Genomic DNA, 22829 nt, shown 5'->3' on the forward strand with positions numbered 1-22829 from the left:
CATTGGCAGAAAGGTCAAGAACCAGAGGACTTAAATTTAAGGTAATTGGCAAAAGAACCAAAGGTGACATGAGGAAAAGCTTTTTTCACAGCGAGTGGTCAGGATCTGTAATGCACTGCCCGATGGGGCGATGGGGGCAGATTCATTCATGGCTTTCAAAAAGGAACTGGATAAGTACTTGAAAGGAAAATTTTTTTAGGGCTACGGAGATAGGGCAGGGGAGTGCGACTAGCTGGATTGCTCTTACATAGAGCTGGCACGGACTCAAATGGCCTCCTTCTGTGCTGTAACCTTTCTATGATTCTACTCCAGTTGTGGCCGAACTAGTGTTTTATAAAGGTTCAACAAAACTTCTTTGCTTTTGTACTCTATTCCTCTATTTATAAAGCCCAGGATCCTGTATGCTTTTTTAACGGCTTTCTCAACCTGTCCTGCCACCTTCCAAGATTTATGCACATATACCCCCAGGTCTCTCTGTTCCTGCACCCCCTTTAGAATTGTACCATTTAGTTAATATTGCCTTTCCTCGTTCTTTCTGCCAAAATGTATCACTTTGCACTTCTCTGCGTTAAATTTCATCTGCCATGTTTCTGCCCATTCCACCAGCCTGTCTATCTCCTCCGAAGTCTATTACTATCCTCCTCACTGTTTACTACACTTCTATCTGTTCCATTTGTGTCATCTGCAAATTTTGAAATTGTGCCATGTACACCCAAGTCCAAGTCATTAATATATATCTAGTATCGACCCCTGGGGAACACCACTGTACACCTTCCTCCAGTCCGAAAAATAACTGTTCACCGCTACTCTGTTTCCTGTCACTTAGCCAATTTCAAATCCATGCTGCCACTGCCCCTTTTATTCCATGGGCTTCAATTTTGCTGATAAACCTATTATGTGGCACTTTAACAAATGCCTTTTGAAAGTCCATATACACAACATCAACCACATTGCCCTCATCAACCCTCTCTGTTACCTTATCAAAAAACTCAATCAAGTTAGTTAAACACAATTTGCCTTTAACACATCCGTGCTGGCTTTCTTGGATTAAACCACAAGTTGTCCAAGTGACTATTAATTTTGTCCCGGATAATCGTTTCTGACTGGCCTATAGTTGCTGGGTTTACTTTACACCCTTTTTTGAACAAGGGTATAACATTTGCAATTCTCCAGTCCTCTGGCACCCCCCCCATATCTAAGGAGGATTGGAAAATTATGGCCGGCACCTCTGCAATTTCCACACTTGCATCCTTCAGCAACCTAGGATACATCCCATCCGGTCCTGGTGACTTATCTACTTTAAGTACAGCCAGCCTTTCTAGTACCTCCTCTTTATCAATTTTTAGCTCATCCAGTATCTCAACTGTATCCTCTTTTACTGTGACTTTGGCAGCATCTTCTTCCTTGGCAAAGACAGATGCAAAGTACTCATTTAGTACCTCAGCCATGCCCTCTGGCTCCATGCGTAGATGTCCTTTCTGATTCCTAATCGGTCCCACCCCTCCTTTTGCTACCCGTTTACTATTTATGTGCCCTATAGAAGACTTTTGGATTTCCTTTTATGTTAGCCGCCAATCTATTCTCTCACTCTCTCTTTGCTCCTCTTATTTCCTTTTTCACTTCTCCTCTGTACTTTTTGTATTCAGCCTGGTTCTCATTTATATTATCAACCTGACATCTGTCATACGCCCCCTTTTTCTGCTTCATCTTACTCTCTGTCTTTTGTCATCCAGGGAGCTCTGGCTTTAGTTGCCCTACTTTTCCCCCTTGTGGGAATATACCTAGACTGTACCCGAACCATCTCCTCTTTAAAGGTCACCCATTGCTCAATTACAGTTTTGCCTGCCAATCTTTGATTCCAATTCATCCGGGCCAGTTCCGTTCTCAACCCACTGAAATTGGCCCTCCTCCAATTAAGCTCTTTTACTCTAGATTGCTCTTTGTTCTTTTCCATAACTAATCTAAACCTTATGATACTATGATCACTGTTCCCTAAATGTTCCCCCACTGACACTTGCCTCCACTTGACCCACCTCATTCCCCAGAACCAAGTCCAGCAATGCCTCCTTCCTCGTTGGGCTGGAAACATATTGATCAAGAAAGTTCTCCTGAACACACTTCAGAAATTCCTCCCCCTCTTTGCCCCTTGCTCTATTACTATCCCAGTCCATATTGGATCGTTGAAGTCCCACATTATTACTACTCTATAGCTCTTGCACCAAAATCGAACCCCAGCATGTTTAAGAACGTGCAAATATGGAAGCTTTTCAATTTTTAACGTGACTTATACTGATGCCATGAAAATTCATCCAAAGAAACTAAAAATACAAAGCAGATCTCAGTGAGGATAAAACAAAAATTGTTCAAAAGATCGCAATACAACACCAGAAAAATGACTGTTTGCTGCTGCGCCTAAAATTCTGAACTTAATTTCACACCCATTGTCAAACAGTGTAGTTGCAGGAAATTCATGTGTATGGCTTTTTAGCCTGGGGACGGAGCCATTATAATGAGTCGGGATGTGTTGAGGCGCAGGGATGGATAGACGGGTGTAAAAGAGCGAGGAAATTCGGGCATAGCATAATTACATGCATAACTCACTAGCCCCCGAGTTTATTTGATCTTTTACGATGGGTATTTACTTTACGCCACAATTACACGTGTCTCTGGGCGCAGATGCACAGGAAATTCCATCCTCGTGTCACAGCCTTGAGTTAAAGTTTTCTAGCTTTCCGTGCCACATTAACCATTTCATGTTGCGTAGTTATGAGCATGATTGAGAATGTCTAGGACCCATTCTTCAGTGCATTTTCATCAAACCACACACCTGCAACACATCAGCACACAGCACAAGATATCAGGTACAAGCAATTCCTGCCATTCTGGGCTGTATATCTGAAGGTGTTAGATTAGAATCTCCCTGCACGGTCCCATTGATACAGGCAGTGGCCAGGCTGCGGAACACATCTCCATCATTAAACCCTGGCAATGGCACAGTTATGGCCAAATGAAAGTGTCTGCTATGGGTGAGGTGATTTATATTTAAAACACGTACAGTTCCTTTGTCCTGGCTCCTTACGTGATTCTCGGGCGAGGTACGTCACCTGGGTTTTCTGTATTAAATCTGTGCTGAACCCCAAGTTGGCCACACTAAGAGGCTTCTCAAGAGGATTTTCCTTAACCTGCAGGCTAGGTAAGCTAATCAATACCTTATTCTGCTCTAACTCCCCTGTCTGCCATAGGACACACTTTGTATTCCTCTCATGACGGGTCAGGTTACTTGGTCCCATATAACCTAGTAATCTCATTTCAGTGTATCAGCCTTGGAGGGCTCTCACTGTCCAATAATCTATATACAGCATTTACCTGCGAAGCCACAGACCAATTCTTTCATAGTTTGGTCCAGTTCATAATTAATATTTTTGCTTAGTTTATTTAATCCTTCTCAGACCTCCTTAAAATTATCAGCAATATCGTGTATTGTCTACAGTTGAAGGGCCGGAATTTCTGGAAACTTGTGCCTCTACGGCATACACCATTACTGTGGCACAGATTTTCCAGGAAATTGTAGCAGAGGTAACTTAAGTCATTACTCGCGCCACGCTAGAATTTCCTAGGATCCTCTGTGCTGCTACGCCGTGACCCTCTCCAAAACGTTATAGCTCCGCCCTCTTATAAAATCCATGGCTATGTCCAATTTGCTGCATTAATGCGGCTTTGATCACCGCTGCCACTTAGACTGAACCAGGACGGCCCTGGTGATCAGGCAGCGGTGTGATTGATATTGAAGGAAGAGAGCTGCAAAATTTAAGTGGAGAACCTCAACAAGCTGGAAAAGGCACTGGCATAGTAAGTGCTAAGCCAATATTTCCTGCACTACCAGTTCCTTAATTCTGTCTGCCACGAGTTTATCAATCTCATCTGCCTTTTCCCTGATTTGCCCGATATTATGATGTCTCATTTCCTGATGTTACGGTGAATTTGGCTGATGACTCAACAAAGGGTCTTGAACATGCAGGTGGTACAATTTATACTGTGGGATCTCAGGCAACTGCACTCGTAGGCTGCTTGGGAATGTCAGAGAAGCAGCACCATGGCTTACCCACTTTGGGCACCCTGCCACTCTAGGACATCCGCCTCACAGTTCTCAAGAGTGAAGGGGGGCCGACCCTTGCAGAAATATTGTGGCTGAGAAAGGGCACTGAATAGGTTAAAACCGGGCATATGAGAGGCTGAGCTTCACTCCACTTCCATGGAGTGAATAAAAGGCATAACAGTTGGAAATGTTCCTCTGGTGTCTCTGTGGTAAGGAGCAAATCGTCAGCATAAAACAAAACTTGAGGCTCCAACTATAAAGGTTGTAAAAGTGGATTTTATAAATAAGTGAAACAATTAGTTGCTAAATATCCACTCAATTTGAAAATCTAAAAACACATGATTTCTTTACACACAGCATTGCAACTTAGCAAAATCTTTACTTGGTAAATATTCAAACAGAGCTAAAGATCCCATCTTAAATCCTTAATGACTGGGGGAAAACATAATTAGAACCATGCTAGCTAGAGAAGTAAATTGCTAGTGGCTGGCTGTGCAAAAGAAGGCGGAGCCAACACAGCACCAGCAATTAGTGAGTAAATTTAAAGAAACAGTACCAAATTGAAAAGAATTGATTTAAATCTTAAATCTCATCCATATGAAATAGGACATAGTCCTGTAACTGTAACTTTGTAATTTAATGGTGGTATAACATATCCTCCGGATTTATAAAAACTGTTACAATCAATTCAATGTAAAATAAATTTACTCTTTGAAGTCACAGGTATGATTTGCCGAATCAAATGTATATGAATTCTGCCAAATAAATTTAGCTTAAATGGACCCAAGCTACTCATCTTTAATTTTGAACATAGGGCCAAATTTTTAAACAATGTGTTAGTTAAGGCACAACATTTTTCCCAGTTACTAACATTGCTACTGTAAGCGACAGCACCACAGGAACAATGTATCGCTATACAAATCGAAGGGTTCCAAAATTGAATGCTTTTACATACTTAGGAAATGCAAATCTGATAAAAACAAACAGAAACCATTCGTTGATTAACTACATTATCACTATCGTCAACCTTCATATTTCTATAAACCAGTCCATCTCGGTTAAAATAAAAAGTAGTATTTCTTAGCCTGTCTCATTCACGCATAAGCATATATCTACAAATGTTTCGGAGTATTTCAGGTTGACCCCAATTTTTGTTAAATCATTTATCCTCATTTTGCAATTGAGAGGTGTTTGATATCCTTTCAGGATCTCTCTCAATTTATCAGTTTCTTTGTATGTTGTTATAGTGATCACTGGGACTGAGGAGATAACTGAGGCAGTTCCCAAAGCTCCCCTCTGGTCATTGGAACGTGCAAGCTAATCAATATGGTGATTGCCTGATCCAGGGCTTCTGGAATGTTCCGATATCTTTTCAGCCTCATAAAATAAACCAAAATTGATATTACAAATGAATAAGACAAAGCAGGACTACCTCAAATCTCCCAAGATTTTGGCGGCAACATTAAATTTTAACTAATGCCTTGTGCCTTAACTAAGTTCTCTTGGATATTAACTATATTTACGTTCCTCGATTCTCAACATTCACTACTTATTTGCTTTGATACAGCTTAAGTTATTGACTCCTTGTTATGTGTGATGAAATCAGAATGCCAATTGTTACCTGACAATCCCGTGTCAGTTGTCAAGGGCCACTGCTAGAGCTGCAGCAGCCCACAGTAAATGATTGGTAGCCAAGGGGCGATCGCAGGCCTTGGATGGGCGATCGGGGGCTGAGGGGTGGGTGGGCATCGCGGGGTTTGGGTAGGTGAGCGCGGGCCTCATGGGAAGCAATTGGTGGTGGTGGGAGGGAGGGGGGGAGAAGGGATAGCGTCAAATGACAGCGGCCGCAGGATCGGGGCCTGGAGGTCGGGGATCCGGGGGGGTGAAGGGGGGGGCGGGGTTGAGGGAGGTCAACAGCCCGAGTCTGGGGGAGGGAGATCGTTGGTTGGGGGTTGGAGCTTGGAGGCAGTTGTATAAAGCAAGCAATTTCACACAGAAATATAAAGAGACCGTACACTAAAACCCTGATCGCCTGAATCAGTGATAGAAAACGGACCTCTTCCCTCTTTTTCTCTTCCTGACTTAGACATTCTTTCCTTTTTCTCTCATCTGAATCTCATCCTTCAACCTCTGATGTTTGTTATATAACTCAGTTTTGTACGGAATATTTTCTTTCTCCTTCTCCTGTTTTATGTACATGCGTCCCTTCTGTAAAACCTCATTCAGATATTGGAGAGGCTCCTTCCCAGGCTTGTTTTGGCCCACCTTATTTACTAGCTCTGGTGATGTAGGTTCATGTATCTGGGCAGTTAGTATCACATTACCCTAATCATCCAGTGAACTCTGGGCACTATTGTTGGAGTGGTGGGCACATGATCCCCGCGATGTTATCAGAGTCATTGGTCCATTGGTGCAGGTCTTCACCAACGCTGGCGTAGTAAAGGCCATAATCACACCCTTGTAGGGTTTTAGTTTCTTCTTTAACTCCCTAATTCTTTTACTGCATTTGTCATGATTAACCAAGGCTTCGATACATTACAGCATGTAATGGTAACTCCATTACAGCATTTCACACGGTTACAATTAAACAACAGCACATTAATATTACACTAAATGAAAATGGGGAGAGATGTATAACAGGCGGCTGATCCAATATCGTCCATTTTATACGATCGCTCAAAGTCAAAATTACCCAATGAAACTAATAAAAGACAAAATTAAGACTGCTATCAGGCAGTTTTTCATACAAAGGGTGATCAACGCATTTTAAAAGACTCTGGATAGGGTGGTAGTGGAGAAAACGTTGGAATCATCTCAGGAGCATTTGGATGCTGTTATAGAGCTAAGAGGCATTGGATGGTTTTCTTCATTTGTATCTGTCTTTTGATCTTGTGCTCCCAAAGGAGACTACAAGCAACAGAGTATTCATGAATGGCTCAACACTGGCTGCATGTGAGTAATCATTTCTTACCCGTTAGAACCTGTAAGAGATTTTTTTCAATATTGCCCAAGGAGAACCATCTTCTACTTGCTCTTTCCTACCCTCTTTAGGTTCTCCCCTGGCCCATACACCATTCTTTTCTGTTCAAAGGTCCCTGGTAATAATGATCATGAACTAGCTGCTACTCAATTCCCAAGATGGCACAGTTAGGATCAGGAGTCCATCATGTATGTAATCACGGTTATCAACCTGTATCCTACTGGCTTGTGGGATTGTGTGTTTGAACACTTGTAAACTCACACTGCTCCTCCCTATACTGTGCACTACACCTCCTGACCACACAAACTGCTGTTCTTACAGCAACACAATGCACCAGTGAATCATTCATTCGTTACCCACACCAGCTGTCCTGTGACCTCTGAGTGAGACATTAAGATCAAGGTTCGTGCTGCAGTTCCTTACCCAATAGGAACTGTATTGAAACTACCCAACCTCAATTCAGGAAGGATTCTTACAGCCAGCAGGCAGAGGAGACTTTCATTCCATCAGCCTGGGCTGAATTTGATCCAGATCCCAGAGATGAAAGGCCAACGATTAATCTGCTGCAATCTTCCCCCACCATTTAATTTTTAAAATGAAATGTCATTGCCTCGTCTGCTTGTTGTTGGTGTTTTTCAATTCACTCAATTTACTGTATGAAGCAGTAAATTATTGGCCTGGGAACGATTGTGTTATAATAATGGCACACTGCAGCTGATCTCAGGTATTTATTTTTAAAAAGAATTCTTTTCACATGTAACCTGTGATTTGTGATACTGATTCTCCACAGCCACACAATAGAAACATAGAAATATAGAAAATAGGAGCAAGAGTAGGCCATTCGGCCCTTCGGGCCTGCACAACCATTCAAAATGATCATGGCTGATCGTCTAACTCAGCACCTTGATCCTGTTTTTCCCCATATCCCTTGATCCATTTAGCATTAAGAAATATATCTATCTCCTTCTTGAATACATCTTATGACCTGGCCTCCACTGCCTTCTGTGGTAAAGAATTGCACAGGTTCACCACCCTCTGAGTGAAGAAATTTCTCCTCATCTCGGTTCTATGAGACTGTGACCCCTGGTTCTGGACTCCCCAGCCATCGGGAACATCCTCTCTGCATCTAGTCTGTCTAGTCCTGTTAGAATTTTATATGTTTCGATGAGATCACCTCTCATTCTTCTAAACTCTAGTGAATATAGGCCTAGTCAACCCAATCTCTCCTCATATGTCAGTCCTGCCATCCCAGGAATCAGTCTGGTAAACCTTCGTTGCACTCCCTCCATGGCAAGGGCATTCTTCCTCAGATAAGGAGACCAAAACTGCACACAATACTTCAAATGTGGTCTCACCAAGGCCCTGTATAACTGCAGTAAGACATCCCTGTTCCTGTACTCAAATCCTCTTGCAATGAAGGCCAACATACCATTCGCCTTCCTAACTACTTGTTGCACCTGAATGCTCGCTTTCAGCGAGTGGTGTACAAGGACACCCAGGTCTCGTTGCACCTCCTCTTCTCCCAATCTATCACCATTCAGATAATAATCTGCCTTTCTGTTTAAACAACCAAAATGGATAACCTCACATTTATCCACATTCCACCCCAGCTTTGTGTCGTCTGCGAACTTGGAAATGTTACATTTAGTTCCCTCATCCAAATCATTGATATATATTGTGAATAGCTCGGGCCCAAGCACTGATCACTGCGGTACCCTACTAGTCACTGCCTGCCACCCGGAAAAAGACCCGTTTATTCCTACTCTCTGTTTCCTGTCTGTCAACCAATTCTCAATCCATGCCAGTATATTTCCCCCAATCTCATGTGCTTTAATTTTGCACACTAACCTCTTGTGTGGAACCTTAATCAAAAGCCTTCTGAAAATCCAAATACACCACATCCACTGGTTCTCTCCTATCTATTCTACTAGTTACATCCTCAAAAAACTCCAGTAGATTTGTTAAGCATGATTTCCCTTTCATAAACCCATGCTGACTTTGTCCAATCCCGTTAATGCCTTCCAAATGTTCTGTTATCACATCTTTTATAATAGACTCTCGCATTTTCCCCACTACTGACTACTATTTCCCCATTATAATAACGAGTAGACAAAAGGGAGACTAAAGGATTTTCCATTTGTGGTCTTAGCCTAGATTGAGAAATTACATGCCTAGAGGTATGTAACTTCCCAAAGTGGAAAATCTCCCTTCTACTTTTAGTTAAGGATATAATCAATTTGTTTGTAAACAATAGAAGGAACTGTCAAGACATGTTCTTCTGTAAGTCAGCAGGACGTCAAAATGAATTTTTTAATATATTAATACAAGAGCATATTATTCTCCTGTAACATGCAATTAAATAAATTCTAGTATGTCTTTATGATCAAGTCATATAATTCAGTAGCAGGAGTCTGTTGTCTACCTCTGCCAACTGTGACAGCTGGCACCAGGAAATAATGCAACTTACCAAACCTGAATAAAACTCCACTTGGTGAGAACTCCATTGCACAGAAAAAGGGTGCAGTTCACTTCAGGTTTGACAGGACACTTTCAAGCTTAATTTTGTAGATTATGGTACTACCTTAGCGTCACGGTGCACTATTGCCTCATAATATCCTCCAGTCTATGTGTTATCCAACAAGTATTCCTCAACAACTAGTTTGCATCAAAAACATAACCTGTTTGGACTTCTTGCATCCTTGGCCTGCCACTCGGTCATCTCATCCTCATTGGATGCTTCAGGCTTCTGGATGTTGGCCTGTAAAACACTGAAGTGAGCAGGCCCAACTTCAACGTTCAGTTTCTTGGTTGGCTGAAAAACTGCCCTTTGGAGTCAGTTTGTAAGCAATCATGGGCCGAACTCCTCTGACCTGGGCCCTGAGCTCCAGAATGGTCACTAGCAGGATGCCAGCTCAGAAAATGAACAAGATTTAATTTGTAAATAATAATAAAAAAATAAGAAACAAGATAAAATAAATGTTTAAACAGGCGCAAAAGGAAGGAATAATGGGGGTGAATTTCCTGAGAGCTGCTCCCACTCTGCTGCCGTAATTTCATCTAACCCACTTAGACAAGCTCCCAGAAATTGCTGGAAACGTAATGGTGAGTTCACGGTGCCCACCATTATTAGTGCATAAAAAAGAAGCCCAGCAATTTGTGGTGAGGAAGAGATACGGCGTGAGTTGTGCTGCTCTACTGTTAGCCTCACAAACGGGATCTCGCCGTCAACCTCCCTGTGAGTGTCAAGAAATTGCTGGATTTGTGGTATAAATACGAATAAATCTCACCCCAGACATTCAGGGTTGGTAATTCATGTTGTAAGGACCCTGTTAATGATGTAACTTATGGTCCTGACGTGAAATTCAACCTTGGAAGCGCAGAAAGGGAACAATTGAAACAGTGGAGTCTCACTCCTGCAGGTACTAAATTGATCCTAGAGGTTTATTAAATTTTATTTTTTTCCTTTCCCTTTCTGTCTCTCTTTTCTCTCTCAATCCAATCTTTCTTTCCCTCTCTTTATTTTTCTTTCTGGATCTAATTTGACTATAATCCACCCTATTTACTTTTCTGTCACTCCCTCTGTTTCTTACTTTATCCTTAAGTTTAATTGGTTAAGGAGATAGACCATTTGACCCAATGTTCAAGAGGTCCCAGATGCACTGTTGATATTGTTGCACCGTGATCAATTCGCATTTCCAGTACAAAAATAATACCACCTAAAGGCTGAGATTAAAAAAAATCAAATTCACTTCGCTCTCTGCAAGACATGTCGCCCCAGCAGTTTCTGGACCAAGGTTTCTGTCGCACTTCTGGCGAAGTTACGGCAGTGGAGTGGGAGCAGCTCCAAGGAAATTCAGATCTTGAAATTTTAGCAGGAAAGTGGCTAGCCAAGAGGATGCAAGAGTTCCCCAGAGCTGCCAGCATTGTAAGCATTAATCTTGTGATTTGATTGCTTCATGTTTGAGAGCTCCAACCTGAAACTGTTGCATTAAAGGTCTGAGTTTAGTTCCTGGTACAAGTTCAGAGACCGGGTGTGGCAGCTGTTTGCATTATTCTAATGTGCTTGTGCCTCACTTTACAGGTTACATGTAAATGAACACAGGCCTCCGAGCCCACAGAGAACAGGTAATGACAGCCAACTAGGAATTATTATTGAGGGAACTTCATTGGTTGTGTATAGTTTGTATGGCGAATTGTTGGTGCTTTGTTAACTAAGCACACAATGTTCACCTATTAATCACAATTTTTAATGCTGAAATACTTCATCACAAGTTAATTTGTTCTTCATCCCACTACCAACACATAGCGACCATTCTCTCCCACTGAGCTATAAATGTAAGTTTCCCACTTGCATGCATCCAGCTTGGAATTTCACTCGTCAGGAGCGCTTTGTAGGAAGTTGCATTCGTGCGGTCCATAATTTTCTATCCTTTAAAAGCAGAGAATTTACCCTGTAGTTCTGTGTGCCAGTATCTTGTCCAAGTGGCCATTCTTCATATATGAGCCCAGGCATTGAGCATTGGCAGGCTACCTGACCCTGGAAGAGGTCACAACCAAACCCAATCTTGTCCTCATTCAACATGCGCACACTGCGTAACAATCGGGAGGCGCGCTCATGGATTTTTTTTTTTAAGTCGTCCCTAATTTGGAACCAGTAAAACCAGTTGCAGCACCTTCACTGCCAGCTGGGCTGAGACTGACTAACACAATGCACAAAACAAATTCTACACAAATATAGTCAGAGCTTTCGTTCTCAACAGTAAGAATAGCAACCTTATTGGAAGTGTTACTATAGCAATACTTCATTTCCATTGATTCATAACACTGTAACAGAATATAATGTTAATTGCTTCTCCTCGTGTGTTGGCTATAAAAGCTCTTTAGGATATGTGCTCAAGAATTTGCCAGCATCATTAGAGCTGGCAGAAGAAAAGTATAACAGATGCAATGTGTTTTACTATCCCCGAAATTACAATGCCTCAGGGTGATATTTTATTAAAATTTTTTATTGCTAATTGGGTTTTAGAAACCAATGCAGAAGCTTGACTGGTCACCCTGGCTCTGCTAGTAACATGAAATTTTCCTTATCAACGCCAACATATCCACCAAGCACTGCTTCAGCATGAGACTTGGAGGGGGGATGGTGCGGTGGACGAGGCTTGCACTACCTTCAGCTCCCGCTCTGAAGAGTGCCCCATTGAAGCTGCAGATTTGTTTCTTGGTTGCTGTCTCACCCTTTTGCACTGGTTGACCAAAGCTAGATCTGAAAGTAGCCTATCCACTGCCCACTCAAAAAAACAAAAGCCTTGAATCCCTTCAACAAAACGGAAGTACTGCTTAAAGGTGTCACCATTTAACAGGTCCAGAAGAGGGTCTCAGAAAGGTGCTTGAAACCCGATGGTTGGAGTTCGGAGAGATGATTTTCCTGTGTCTACACCTAGGAGGCGCTGGAGCGTGTGGGCAGAGTGAATATCAGAAAATAAGACAGGTTGGAGTGCACGCTTGTAAAGGAATGCGCCCAATTGTACTCCATTTATATTAATGGAGAATGATTTGGTGGTTTCCTTTACAGGCCTGCGTTCCGACCTGCCCAATTTTCTGGTACTCGCTGTGCCCTGGCATTCCAGTGTTCTCAGGTTCTCTGCCGCAGATGAAAATTCACTGGTATTCTTAATGCCTAATGCCCTCAGACACAGAGAAGGCATTAGACACAGAGAAAAAACCCTGTCATCTATTTTACAAACCAGAATTTGAGTGCTTAGTATGCGTTTTAGAATTTTCCAAACATTCCACTCAACAACCAGACTGTATAATCCAAAACTGAATGTCTGGCAATCCCAGTACTTGGCCTTTAAAGCACACGTGAAGTATTTGATTCAAGTACCACATTGGGTGATAATTTAGCCGCGTATATATTCATTCAGTTAACCTTACGGTTGAGAGCTCCTGTCACTGTCTCTTCAATCTCAACCTTTGTCATCATTTTTAATCTTTAAATTCAATACCAATTCACTACGACATGAAGTCAGCTCACCAGCATGTGCTCTTGGGTCATTTTCTTTACCCATTTTAATGCTGCTTTTCCCCAAGGGTGACAGAGCTCACTAGAGGTAGAGGTGCAGAGTGAAGGGGTAGATGCTCCTACAAGCGGTGCAGGAAAGTTCAAATGGGCAGTCATTCTGGATCACTGCTGTGTACCACCTAAAGCTTGGCTCAGACTGGCAGTAACACATCTGGGAGCACATCTGTAACTGATCATCTTCGTCAAGCAAAGGGATGAGGTTCAGGCAATGAAGCAAAGAGAATGAAGGGCAAAAGTTAAAAGTAAACGTTAAAAATAAAAGCAATCTGCTTTCCTTTTCATTCCCCATCATTCCCTGACTGGGCGAATAATTAACTTAATTTAGAGCACTACCATTCCCAGAAATACTTCTTAAACTGCAGGGACAATATTCTGACTTTGAGCTCCTGCAGGGAGACTCACCCACCGGGAACAAGTCAGAGGCTCAGCTGAGGCTTCCTGCCAGGAGAGCAAAATGACCCCTCACGTGTCACCCTTACTTCCCCTGTGTTGGTCACAACCACATGTCCCACCTTGAGATGAAGCTGAACTAAAGCTAGAGTTTCTGTCATTGACGCAGCTCAATGACCCTGTGACCAAACCCACAAATGCAGTAAGAGTGGGTTGGTGGAAAAGTCATATTTATTTTTGTATTGCCAAGAGCTGCATCTGCACTTCAAAATAAACACTACTTGCTGCGAAGCTATTGAAAGACGTTTAGTTCAGACTCTCTTAGTTTACCTCACTTAATCTGAAGTACTACTACCTCTGAGAACAAAATTAGGCTTGCAATATCACAGTGATGAACTGATATGTCTGGTCCATCAGGTATCATGAGGAAGATGAGCAGCACAGAAGATGACTTAATGCTGGGTGTAGAAGGTGAGTGGTACAGGGTTTATCTTTCTCTCCCTTCCTCTTCTTCCATCTCCTCCCCCGCCCCTGCCCATTTCTTGGTGGTTTGGGGACAGTATAAGTGGAAAGCAACTTGGAGAAATGCTCCAATGCATCCCTAGCTCCCCACCATTTTCTGCTGGCTGGTCCTGTTGGAGGAAACTGCACCCACCCATATGTGGGCAGGCACATGGTAAAGATTGGCAAAGGGGGGCCCCCAGAACATAAATTGAAGGGGGTGGGCCTGAGTCTCTCCGAGCAATGCCATACATAGGCCACATATGTTTTACATAGAATTACATAGAATGTAACCACAGAAACCGGCCGTTCAGCCCAACTGGTCTATGCCGGTGTTTATGCTCCTCACGAGCCTCCTCCCTCCTCATTTCATTTAACCCTATTAGAATACCCTTCTATTCCTTTTTCCCTCATGTGTTTATCTAGCTTCCCCTTAAATGCATCTATGTTATTTGCTTCAACTATTCCTTGTGGTAGCAAGTTCCACATTCTAACCACTCTCTGCGTAAAGAAGTTTCTCCTAAATTCCCTGTTTGATTTATTAGTGATTATCTTATATTTACGGCCTCTACTTCTGGTCTCCCCGCAAGTGGAAACATCTTCTCTACGTCTACCCTACCAAACCCTTTCATAATCTTAAAGACCTCTATCAGATCATCCCTCAGTCTTCTCTTTTCCAGAGAAAAGAGCCCCAGTCTATTCAATCTTTCCTGATAGGTATAACCTCTCAGTTCTGGTATCATCCTAGTAATTCTTTTTTGCACCTTCTCCTGTGCCTCTATATCCCCTTTTATAATATGGAGACCAGAAATGTTCATGAGAACATTAAAATAATGTTTATTTTTGGCAAGACATCTCACTGACTACCTGTTTCGACCACTGCAACAGGTTCAAGACCGGGTGCAGCAACTCTCTGCCCCCATACTGGCACAACTCCCCAGCGGAGGCCATCTCCCACGTGTATATAACTCCCAGGGCCACAAATAGAGCTGGGGTTAGAGAGACACCTTGGGGGTGGACGGAAGTCCTGTCTGGCCCATGATGCATTGCATTCGGGAGGAGTGCAGTGAGTGGGCTTGAAAGCTCAGGCCAGTCACTCAAGCTGGGGTATGATTCCACAGGAGCCATGAGCCCTCTGGTACCTTGGCCAAGTTGTCATTCTTCACTTGTGAGTCCAGACAATGGGTGTTGGCAGGCTGTTTGACCATGAACGGTACTGTTGGTCCTGTTCTCTGCTAATAACCAGCACTCCAGCTGGCCAACAGCAGAGAACAGGATCAACGGGACCCTTATGATCACTGGATAGCAACCAGGAGTGGGAACCGTGGCTGATTTTTCCACTTCCTCGGCCAGAGGCAGTGTGGCCAACTGAAACACGCACAGTGCTGCTCTGGAACCCCCGCAGTGCTGCCCCTGGCAACCCCCCCCCCCCCAACAACAGTGCTGCTCCGGGAGCCTCTCCTGGTCTGTGTGTGACTTAGTTAGATACCACATCATGCATTGGGGAGCCTTTTAGGGTTCATCTTTATGCCAGATTTGCAATGTCGTTCTAAGCAAAAATAAAACTGTTACTTGATTACATAGTGACAGGGCACTGGGAAGTAAGCCAGCATTTGTCCTGAATGACAAGGGGTATGATTTTCTTTCCATATTGGTAACATGCATTTTCAGAGCTTTGAATCGATGTATGCACAGTGCACTGTTAAGGAAGCAATTGTGATGTCTACACTCATAGTCATTGTCGTGGCTATTCAAATAAGACATACATGGGATGGAGGACACTCCCAACAGGAAAAGGGTCCACCCTGCAACAGAACATGAAAAGTTTTGTTTCGAGCTTCACTTATGTTGGGACAGATCATTACTGCAATATCGGCAGAAGTGACTTATTTAACGTATGTAAATGCTGAGCTCCGTCCCTGGCAAGGCACAAGTTAGACTTGGGTTCTCCAAGGTCCAAATCATGGCCTGGATTCATCAGCTGAAGATGAGGTGCGTGGATAAGCTTTTGCAAGTTGATTCCCTATTACCTGGCTGCACTGCCAATCCAAATTGCAAGAGTGGATTACCAATAGGGAAGCCTTGGGCAGACACAGTCAGACTGTGCATTGTTCCACAAATGTCCCCATGTACAATGGATACGTTACACAATGATTGCAATGTATTTAAGTAAATTTATGTCAGAAAATTTGCTGGAATCTATTTCTCAATTAAATGCTTTGCAAAATGTTTTTTTCCACCCCCTACAGCTATGTTATATCCAAGTGGAATTCAAAACATGTCTGTACAAGAATATATGAGGTTAGTTTATTTTTGTCTCTGAAATTAACGTTAAAGCAAAATACTTAATGCGGCACAATGTACAGGAGATCCAATATAGAGTGGTGCTTAGTGAGCAGTCAATCACAATTTCCATCCATTGCTTTCTCGATCTCAGCTGTACTGCCAGGAGATGGTGTTGGGTGGAATCCAAACTCTTCGCCGCAGGATAAAAGCAGTAATTGCAGAGAGTGTCACATTGGCCTCCTCTTGTGCATCCCCTACTGCCCAGTCACACCGCTCCCTTGGTGGAGGCTGGGAGATGGTTGGTAGTGAAAGACGTAAAGGAGGGAATGGGGGAAGCAAATTAACTGACGAAAAATAGATTTATGACCCAGAAGAAAGTACAGATTTACAGAGGGTATTACAGATTATGACAAGCATGTTGGGGTAGAAATTGCTGTGCATTTCGCATGTTTTCTGGGTCCAAAACAGGCGCTACGAAGTTGAATATGGTGTGTGCTGAAATGTCACCATGTTGGTTTAGGCACTCAATAGGCATCCTGGGCGGCCGCCTGCAACAAACTCAGGCATAATTTAAACACATTACTAAGGGCTCTGCGCTTGAATCAGAACTCTTTGGTTAAGTTGGTGACCGTGTGAAACGTCACTTCCTAAACCAGCCTAGCAAATCAGTCGCCAAGCAGCTTTCACAAGTGGTATTTGAAGGAATCCTCACCTCCATTAAGGTTAGTCGTTTCAGGCTGCCAGGGTGCTTATGGACTAAGTTTTTAGCTGTTTTGGATAATGTTTTGCTGTTAAATAGTTTTGCAGAGTCCATTTGTGGAGGGCTACAACTGTTTCCCTGAATTTTCTTGTTCAGAATTGCTGAACATGGGAATGCTGCTGGTCCTACCCTTGGGGCTTCCAAATTGGGAGAAGCAGCAGCAACAGCAGCAAGGAAGGCAGAAAAAAACAGTACAGGCTGCAAGAAGAGGGCGACGGAGGCATTACAGCATGCGGGTATTCAGGAACAGAACATCATACCTGAGCCTCACAGAGGAACAGTGTGTAAGGCGGCAGCATTTCAATAGGGAGACAGTCACTTACCAGTGCCACCTGTTGGATTGAGAATTGGAGCCCAACACCAGGGCATGCACTGCACTGTCCGTGGCAGCAAAGGTCAATGTGGCTCAAACCTTTTATGCCGCTGAGTCATGCTTCTGGTGACATCAGCAACATCAGTCAGTTTGTTGTGCACACAATATCCGGCAGATCACTGATGCACTGTTTGCGAGACATCAACAGTTCATTAACTTCCCAGGGAGGCTGACAAGCGAAAGAAAGAGAGAGGACAGGAATTTGCCCACATTGCTGGAATCCCGCAAGTACAGGACATCATAGACTACCTGAGAGCTCCCCATCAGGAACCAGTTCTGTTTCTCAACAGGAAGGGCTTCCATTCGCTCAATGTTCAATTTGTTTGTGACCACAGGCAGTGAGTGATGCAGGTCTGTGCCCGGTTTCATGACGCTTTCGTCCTGTGCCAGTTCTCAATACCCACTCTGTTCCACCCAGACCACTGGGTGTCAGGCTGGCTGCTGAGGGACAAAGACTATCCTCTCACCAACTGGCTCATGACTCCTCTCAGGAACCCAGGCACAGTTGCAGATTGCCAATATAATGAGAGCCATACAGCAACAAGAATACTGATTGAGCAAACCATTGGTGTCCTGAAACAATGGTTCCGCTGTCTGGATAGATCAGGAGGAATCCTTCAGAAAAACCCAGAGCAAGTGTCAAAATTCATAATTGGTTGCTGCAAGGTCCATGATATTGCCATTCAAAGGGGAGCTGTCTGAGGAGGAAGTGGAGCAGGAAGATGAAAAAGGGGATGAGGAACCAAAGAATACAGAAGATGAGCACGGTCAAGCAGTACTGCGAGCTGCCAGCACTATAAGGCAGCTAATTATTGAGGAAAGATTCTCCTGAACCATCCCTCCCCCTCCCCCTCCCCTCCCCAGAACACCAACACTTCCTCCTACCATCTGACCCAGTCCTGACACCCACTATATCAATGCCCTGAAACTGTACAACTTTTGTGTACCTCTTACATCACTAGGATTATGAAAACCAGCAGCTCTACCATAACGCAACATTTTACCACTACTCCAACAGACTCCATTCTTGATTTGACAAATGGTTACATGACTGATGTCCCACTGCTTGCCTTGTGTGCTCGGTTACTTACTCTAGTGCTCCTATGAGGTAGTTCCTCAATAGCTACAGACTGGGAGATGGCAGGCTGCTGAACTTCTGCTGAGAGCATGAGATGGCAATGGTGGGCGACCTTGAGGAGCTCTGGCTGTTGAGGAGCCGGCTGCAGACTGCTGGGACTAGGCTTTGGCCGGGGCAGTCTAGCCCAGCTGTCTGCCTGGCACCCAAGATGGCACTGGTTGAGATGCTGACTGAGCAGCAGGTGTGCTGTCATCCTGAGAGAGTTCAGCAAGTGCCTCTCTCAGGGGGTTGAACTTTAGTAACCATGCTGCTCTGCACGAGAACAGCGTGCATGTCTGCTGGGAGGCAATTGGTGCCCATCTGCATACTCTGTATCCAGGCTTTGCAAGCCATAGGAGATGCTGGACCCCAGAGCCAAGATGACAGCAGTCCGCGCTGCCATCAAAGCTGTCACCAGAGGCTCCATCGCTGTGGGTCCCCCTGCAGTGCTCGGAGAACTGACCACTCACTCCATGTTTCTCTGAATGATCTCGATGCCGTGCACTAAGACAGCACACAAGTCGGAACTGGATTTCAGCATGATCTCCAACATTATAGACAAGCTCGCTGGCAGCTAGCCCAGTGCACGCAGAAAGCCAATGGGGATTGCCATCAGTCTGCTTCTGTATGGTGGGCCCTCGATGTCTTCATCTGTAGCCTTTACCGCAGGGCTAGGATGCAAGCTCTCCCTCTAGCGAACTGCTTCCTATTTCTCCTGAGCACTAATGCTGGCTGAATCTTCACGTGCTAACCCCTCTAGCCTACCTTCTGAGTTGCACGTGGTGTCAGTCTCTGAGCTAGTATCGGCAAGTGTGAGGTCGAGTGACGCTATGTGTTTTGCAGTGCTGACCGCTTTTTTTCCTCTGCTCCCTGAGGGCGGTAAGCAGAGATAAATGAATCGCTTCTGAGAGAAGCAGCAATTTGTCATTCACAATGTGTAAGGGTGACATTTAAGTGAGAAGGAAACAAAGGGAAGATGGTTTAAAACCCTGCAGAACTTGTCCTCCAGCCTCACCAGATGCCATGCTCCTGACATACCCTCTGCCTACGATGTCCATGACCTGCACAAGTGGGGACAGCACATGGATGAATTGTGGCCCTCCTCCAGTGGCTGCCTGCTCCCTTTCCTTGTGTGCCACTTTGCCTTGCAAGAAAGAAGGAAGTGTGTCAATGTAAGAGTAGCGTGACGTTTTAAGGATATGCATGTGAGAATGGAATAGTGTTGCCGGTGCGTGATAGATGGCAGAGGTATGAGAAGGTGAAGGAAGTAATGGTGAGGAGAAAAGCAGGTGCAGAGTGCCGCAGTAGGAGCAGATGGAGGTAGAGTGAAGTGAGCTGCAGTGATTAGTGTGCTGATAATCAAGGTAGGGAAGGGTCATGAGTGCTGGTGCAACAGGTAGTGCAAGGCGAACCAGAGAGTAATGATAGATATGAGTTAGGAGGCTTACCTTAGCTATCCTCATGAGGTCAATGAACTTATTCCTGCATTGCTGCTATGTCCTGGAGGTGATACATCTGGCACTGACTCACTCTGCCACCTCTGCCCACTCGGGTTGGGCAGCTTGCCTTGATATCTTTCTGCCACCTGCCAGAAAGAAGATATCTCTCTTCCTGTCGATCTCCTCCACCAAAACCTCCAAACCAGTGTCATAAAAACGGGGGGCTCTTGCAGCTGCTACTGTGATTCTCATTGTCCATGATCCTTAGTTATAGTTACCTGCAGCCAAGGTGCACCTCCCCTTTAAGAGGTCCAGGTATCTTTAAATGGCATCATCAACTTGCGATATTGACGCCCCCCCCCCATTAGGCGAGCTGCCAATGAACAGCGCGAGTAGCACTAGCGGCCCACCTATTTTATTTAATTAATCAAGGGGACCAATTTGGGGCCTTCGTTACGTCCACGTGATCGGGCACGTGCTCCGAGCACAGTGGCCATTCTGAGCCCGAGAACTGGCTTAAACCAATTTCTACCCTGTTATTTCTTGGTTATAACTCCATCTTGCCTGTCATCAGACCAGCATAATCTTCCTGCTGTGTGACATAGAAGTATGCATAAAAAGTTGTTTGCTGACCAGAATGCCTGTTGTAAAGGAAGATGCCCGTGCTGATGCTCACTCGAACAGGAATGTTCTGATAGATAAACGGCGTAAGATTCATTCATTTAATTTGTGGGACCTTATGGTGTATAAATTGGCTGCCACATCTGCGTTAATTGACTGCACTTCTGAAGTAATGTTATGTAGGCAGATGTGGCAGCTAATCTCGAGATGTTCAATAAAACTCCCTTAGTCTTACACTGGAGTTTCAGCCAAGATTACGTGCTCAGGTCCTGGAGTGGGGCTTGGAGAAACCACTTTCTGACTCCGAGGTGAGAGTGTTACCAACTGAGCCAAATTGACACTGGAATAGCCACGAATGAGATGGCAGCTGTAGTACATCAAGATCATGTGTGAATCTGGTGCATATTTAGCTGGAATTCAGGAAAGTTTGGCTTTAGATGTTATGAATTTTAAATGGAATGTAAAAAATTGACCACTTTGTGTTGATCAACAGGACCTTGCACACTTACTCTGAGAAGCATGTTATGACGAGATGGAACAGCATAGCTTCCACATCCACAGTGAATAGTGGGCCCAAGAGGTGAGTCACTCTGGGGTGACATGGGACTCATGCAGTAATAACATGGTAAATGTTACTATTCATAAACATTTGGCACTTATGTACTTTAGATGGCAGGGAGATTGATGCTCATGCACTAGCTTTCTGGTACACATTAATATAACTGATTGGGCCAGAGCGGCTGCCAGCGAGGAAAGTTGGGAATTGGGGAAGGGGGGAGTCCCAGGGTGGCAGAGGCCCAGGCTATTTTTGTGGGATCTGGAGGAACACACCTACTCCTCCGAAGCCCACAAAAATAGTTTGACACTTACTTTTGCTGGGCCTCTTCGGCTCCATCGCCTGCACAGGCTTCGACCAGTTCCGATGTGAAATAGCAATTGGGGTCCTATTTACGTCATTGGACCCCAATTTCCATATTAAAAGGGGCCTGTCACCTGGATCAGGAGGATGCTTTGGACACCCAGCAGTAGGCCTCATTCTAAAGGGACCCAACTGCATCACCGGTGTTAACGGAGTAGTTAACCCCATTTTGAGGTCGTCACCGCCCCATTAAAAAAGCTTATGGGATCCATGGTTCATAAATAGAGGTATAAAGTACAAAAGCAAGGAAGCTATGCTGAACCTTTATAAATCACTGGTTAGACCTCAGCTGGTGTATTGTGTCCAATTCTGGGCACCAGACCTTAGGCAGGATGTCAAGGCCTTGGAGAGGGTACAGAGGTGATTTACTAGAATACCAGGGATGAGGGACTTCAGTTACGTGGAGAAACTAGAGAAGCTCAGATTGTTCTCCTCAGAGCAGAGAAGGTTAAGGAGAGATTTAATAGAGGTGTTCAAAATCATGAGGGGTTTTGATAGAGTAGACAGGGAGAAATGTTTCCACTGGCAGGAGGGTCAGTAACCAGAGGACATAGATTTAAGATAATTGGCAAAAAAATCCAGAGGGATGGTGAGGAGAATTTTTTTTACGCAGCGAGTTGTTATGATCTGGAATTCGTTGCCTGTAAGAGTGGTGGAAGCAGATTCAATAGTAACTTTCAAAAGGGAATTGGATATATACTTGAAAAGGAATTAATTTGCAGGACCACAGGGAAAGAGCATGGGAGTGCGACTAATTGGATAGCTCTTTCAAAGAGCCAGCACAGGCATGATGGGCCGAATGGCCTCCTTCTGTGCTATATGATTCTATGATTAACTCCAGGCAATATCAGTCAAAATCAATCCCTATGTTCCTAGAGCTCAATGCTTCTACAATTGTATGTTTCTATAGTTATAAATTGTATGGTTCTATAGTACTTTAGTACAGTTCTGTAGTTCTGTTGTTCTACAGTGCTCTGGTTCTACAGTTCTGTGGTTCTACAGTTTTATGGTTCTACGTTTTTTTAAAATTCGATCATGGCATGTGGGCGTCGTCGCTGGCAAGGCCGGCATTTATTGCCCATCCCTAATTGCCCTTGAGAAGGTGGTGGTGAGCCGCCTTCTTGAGCCGCTGCAGTCCGTGTGGTGACGGTTCTCCCACAGTGCTGTTAGGAAGGGAGTTCCACGATTTTGACCCAGCGACGATGAAGGAACGGCAATATATTTCCAAGTCGGGATGGTGTGTGACTTGGAGGGGAACGTGCAGG

The 22829-nt window shown here is 44.2% G+C and overlaps 1 protein-coding gene across 2 annotated transcripts in view; it reads left to right on the forward strand.

Moving 5' to 3' along the window:
* Positions 1-22829, forward strand: part of itprid1 (ITPR interacting domain containing 1) — a 145063-nt gene that overhangs the window by 12723 nt on the left and 109511 nt on the right. For both annotated transcript variants that reach the window (XM_067981380.1, XM_067981381.1), the window contains exons 3-7: positions 7000-7048; positions 11158-11201; positions 13966-14019; positions 16299-16350; positions 21139-21225. In XM_067981380.1, the coding sequence (XP_067837481.1) occupies positions 7000-7048; positions 11158-11201; positions 13966-14019; positions 16299-16350; positions 21139-21225 (286 nt within the window). The remainder of the gene's footprint in view (positions 1-6999; positions 7049-11157; positions 11202-13965; positions 14020-16298; positions 16351-21138; positions 21226-22829) is intronic.

Source organism: Heptranchias perlo, chromosome 3, assembly GCF_035084215.1.
Source record: "Heptranchias perlo isolate sHepPer1 chromosome 3, sHepPer1.hap1, whole genome shotgun sequence".
NCBI lineage: Eukaryota > Metazoa > Chordata > Chondrichthyes > Hexanchiformes > Hexanchidae > Heptranchias > Heptranchias perlo.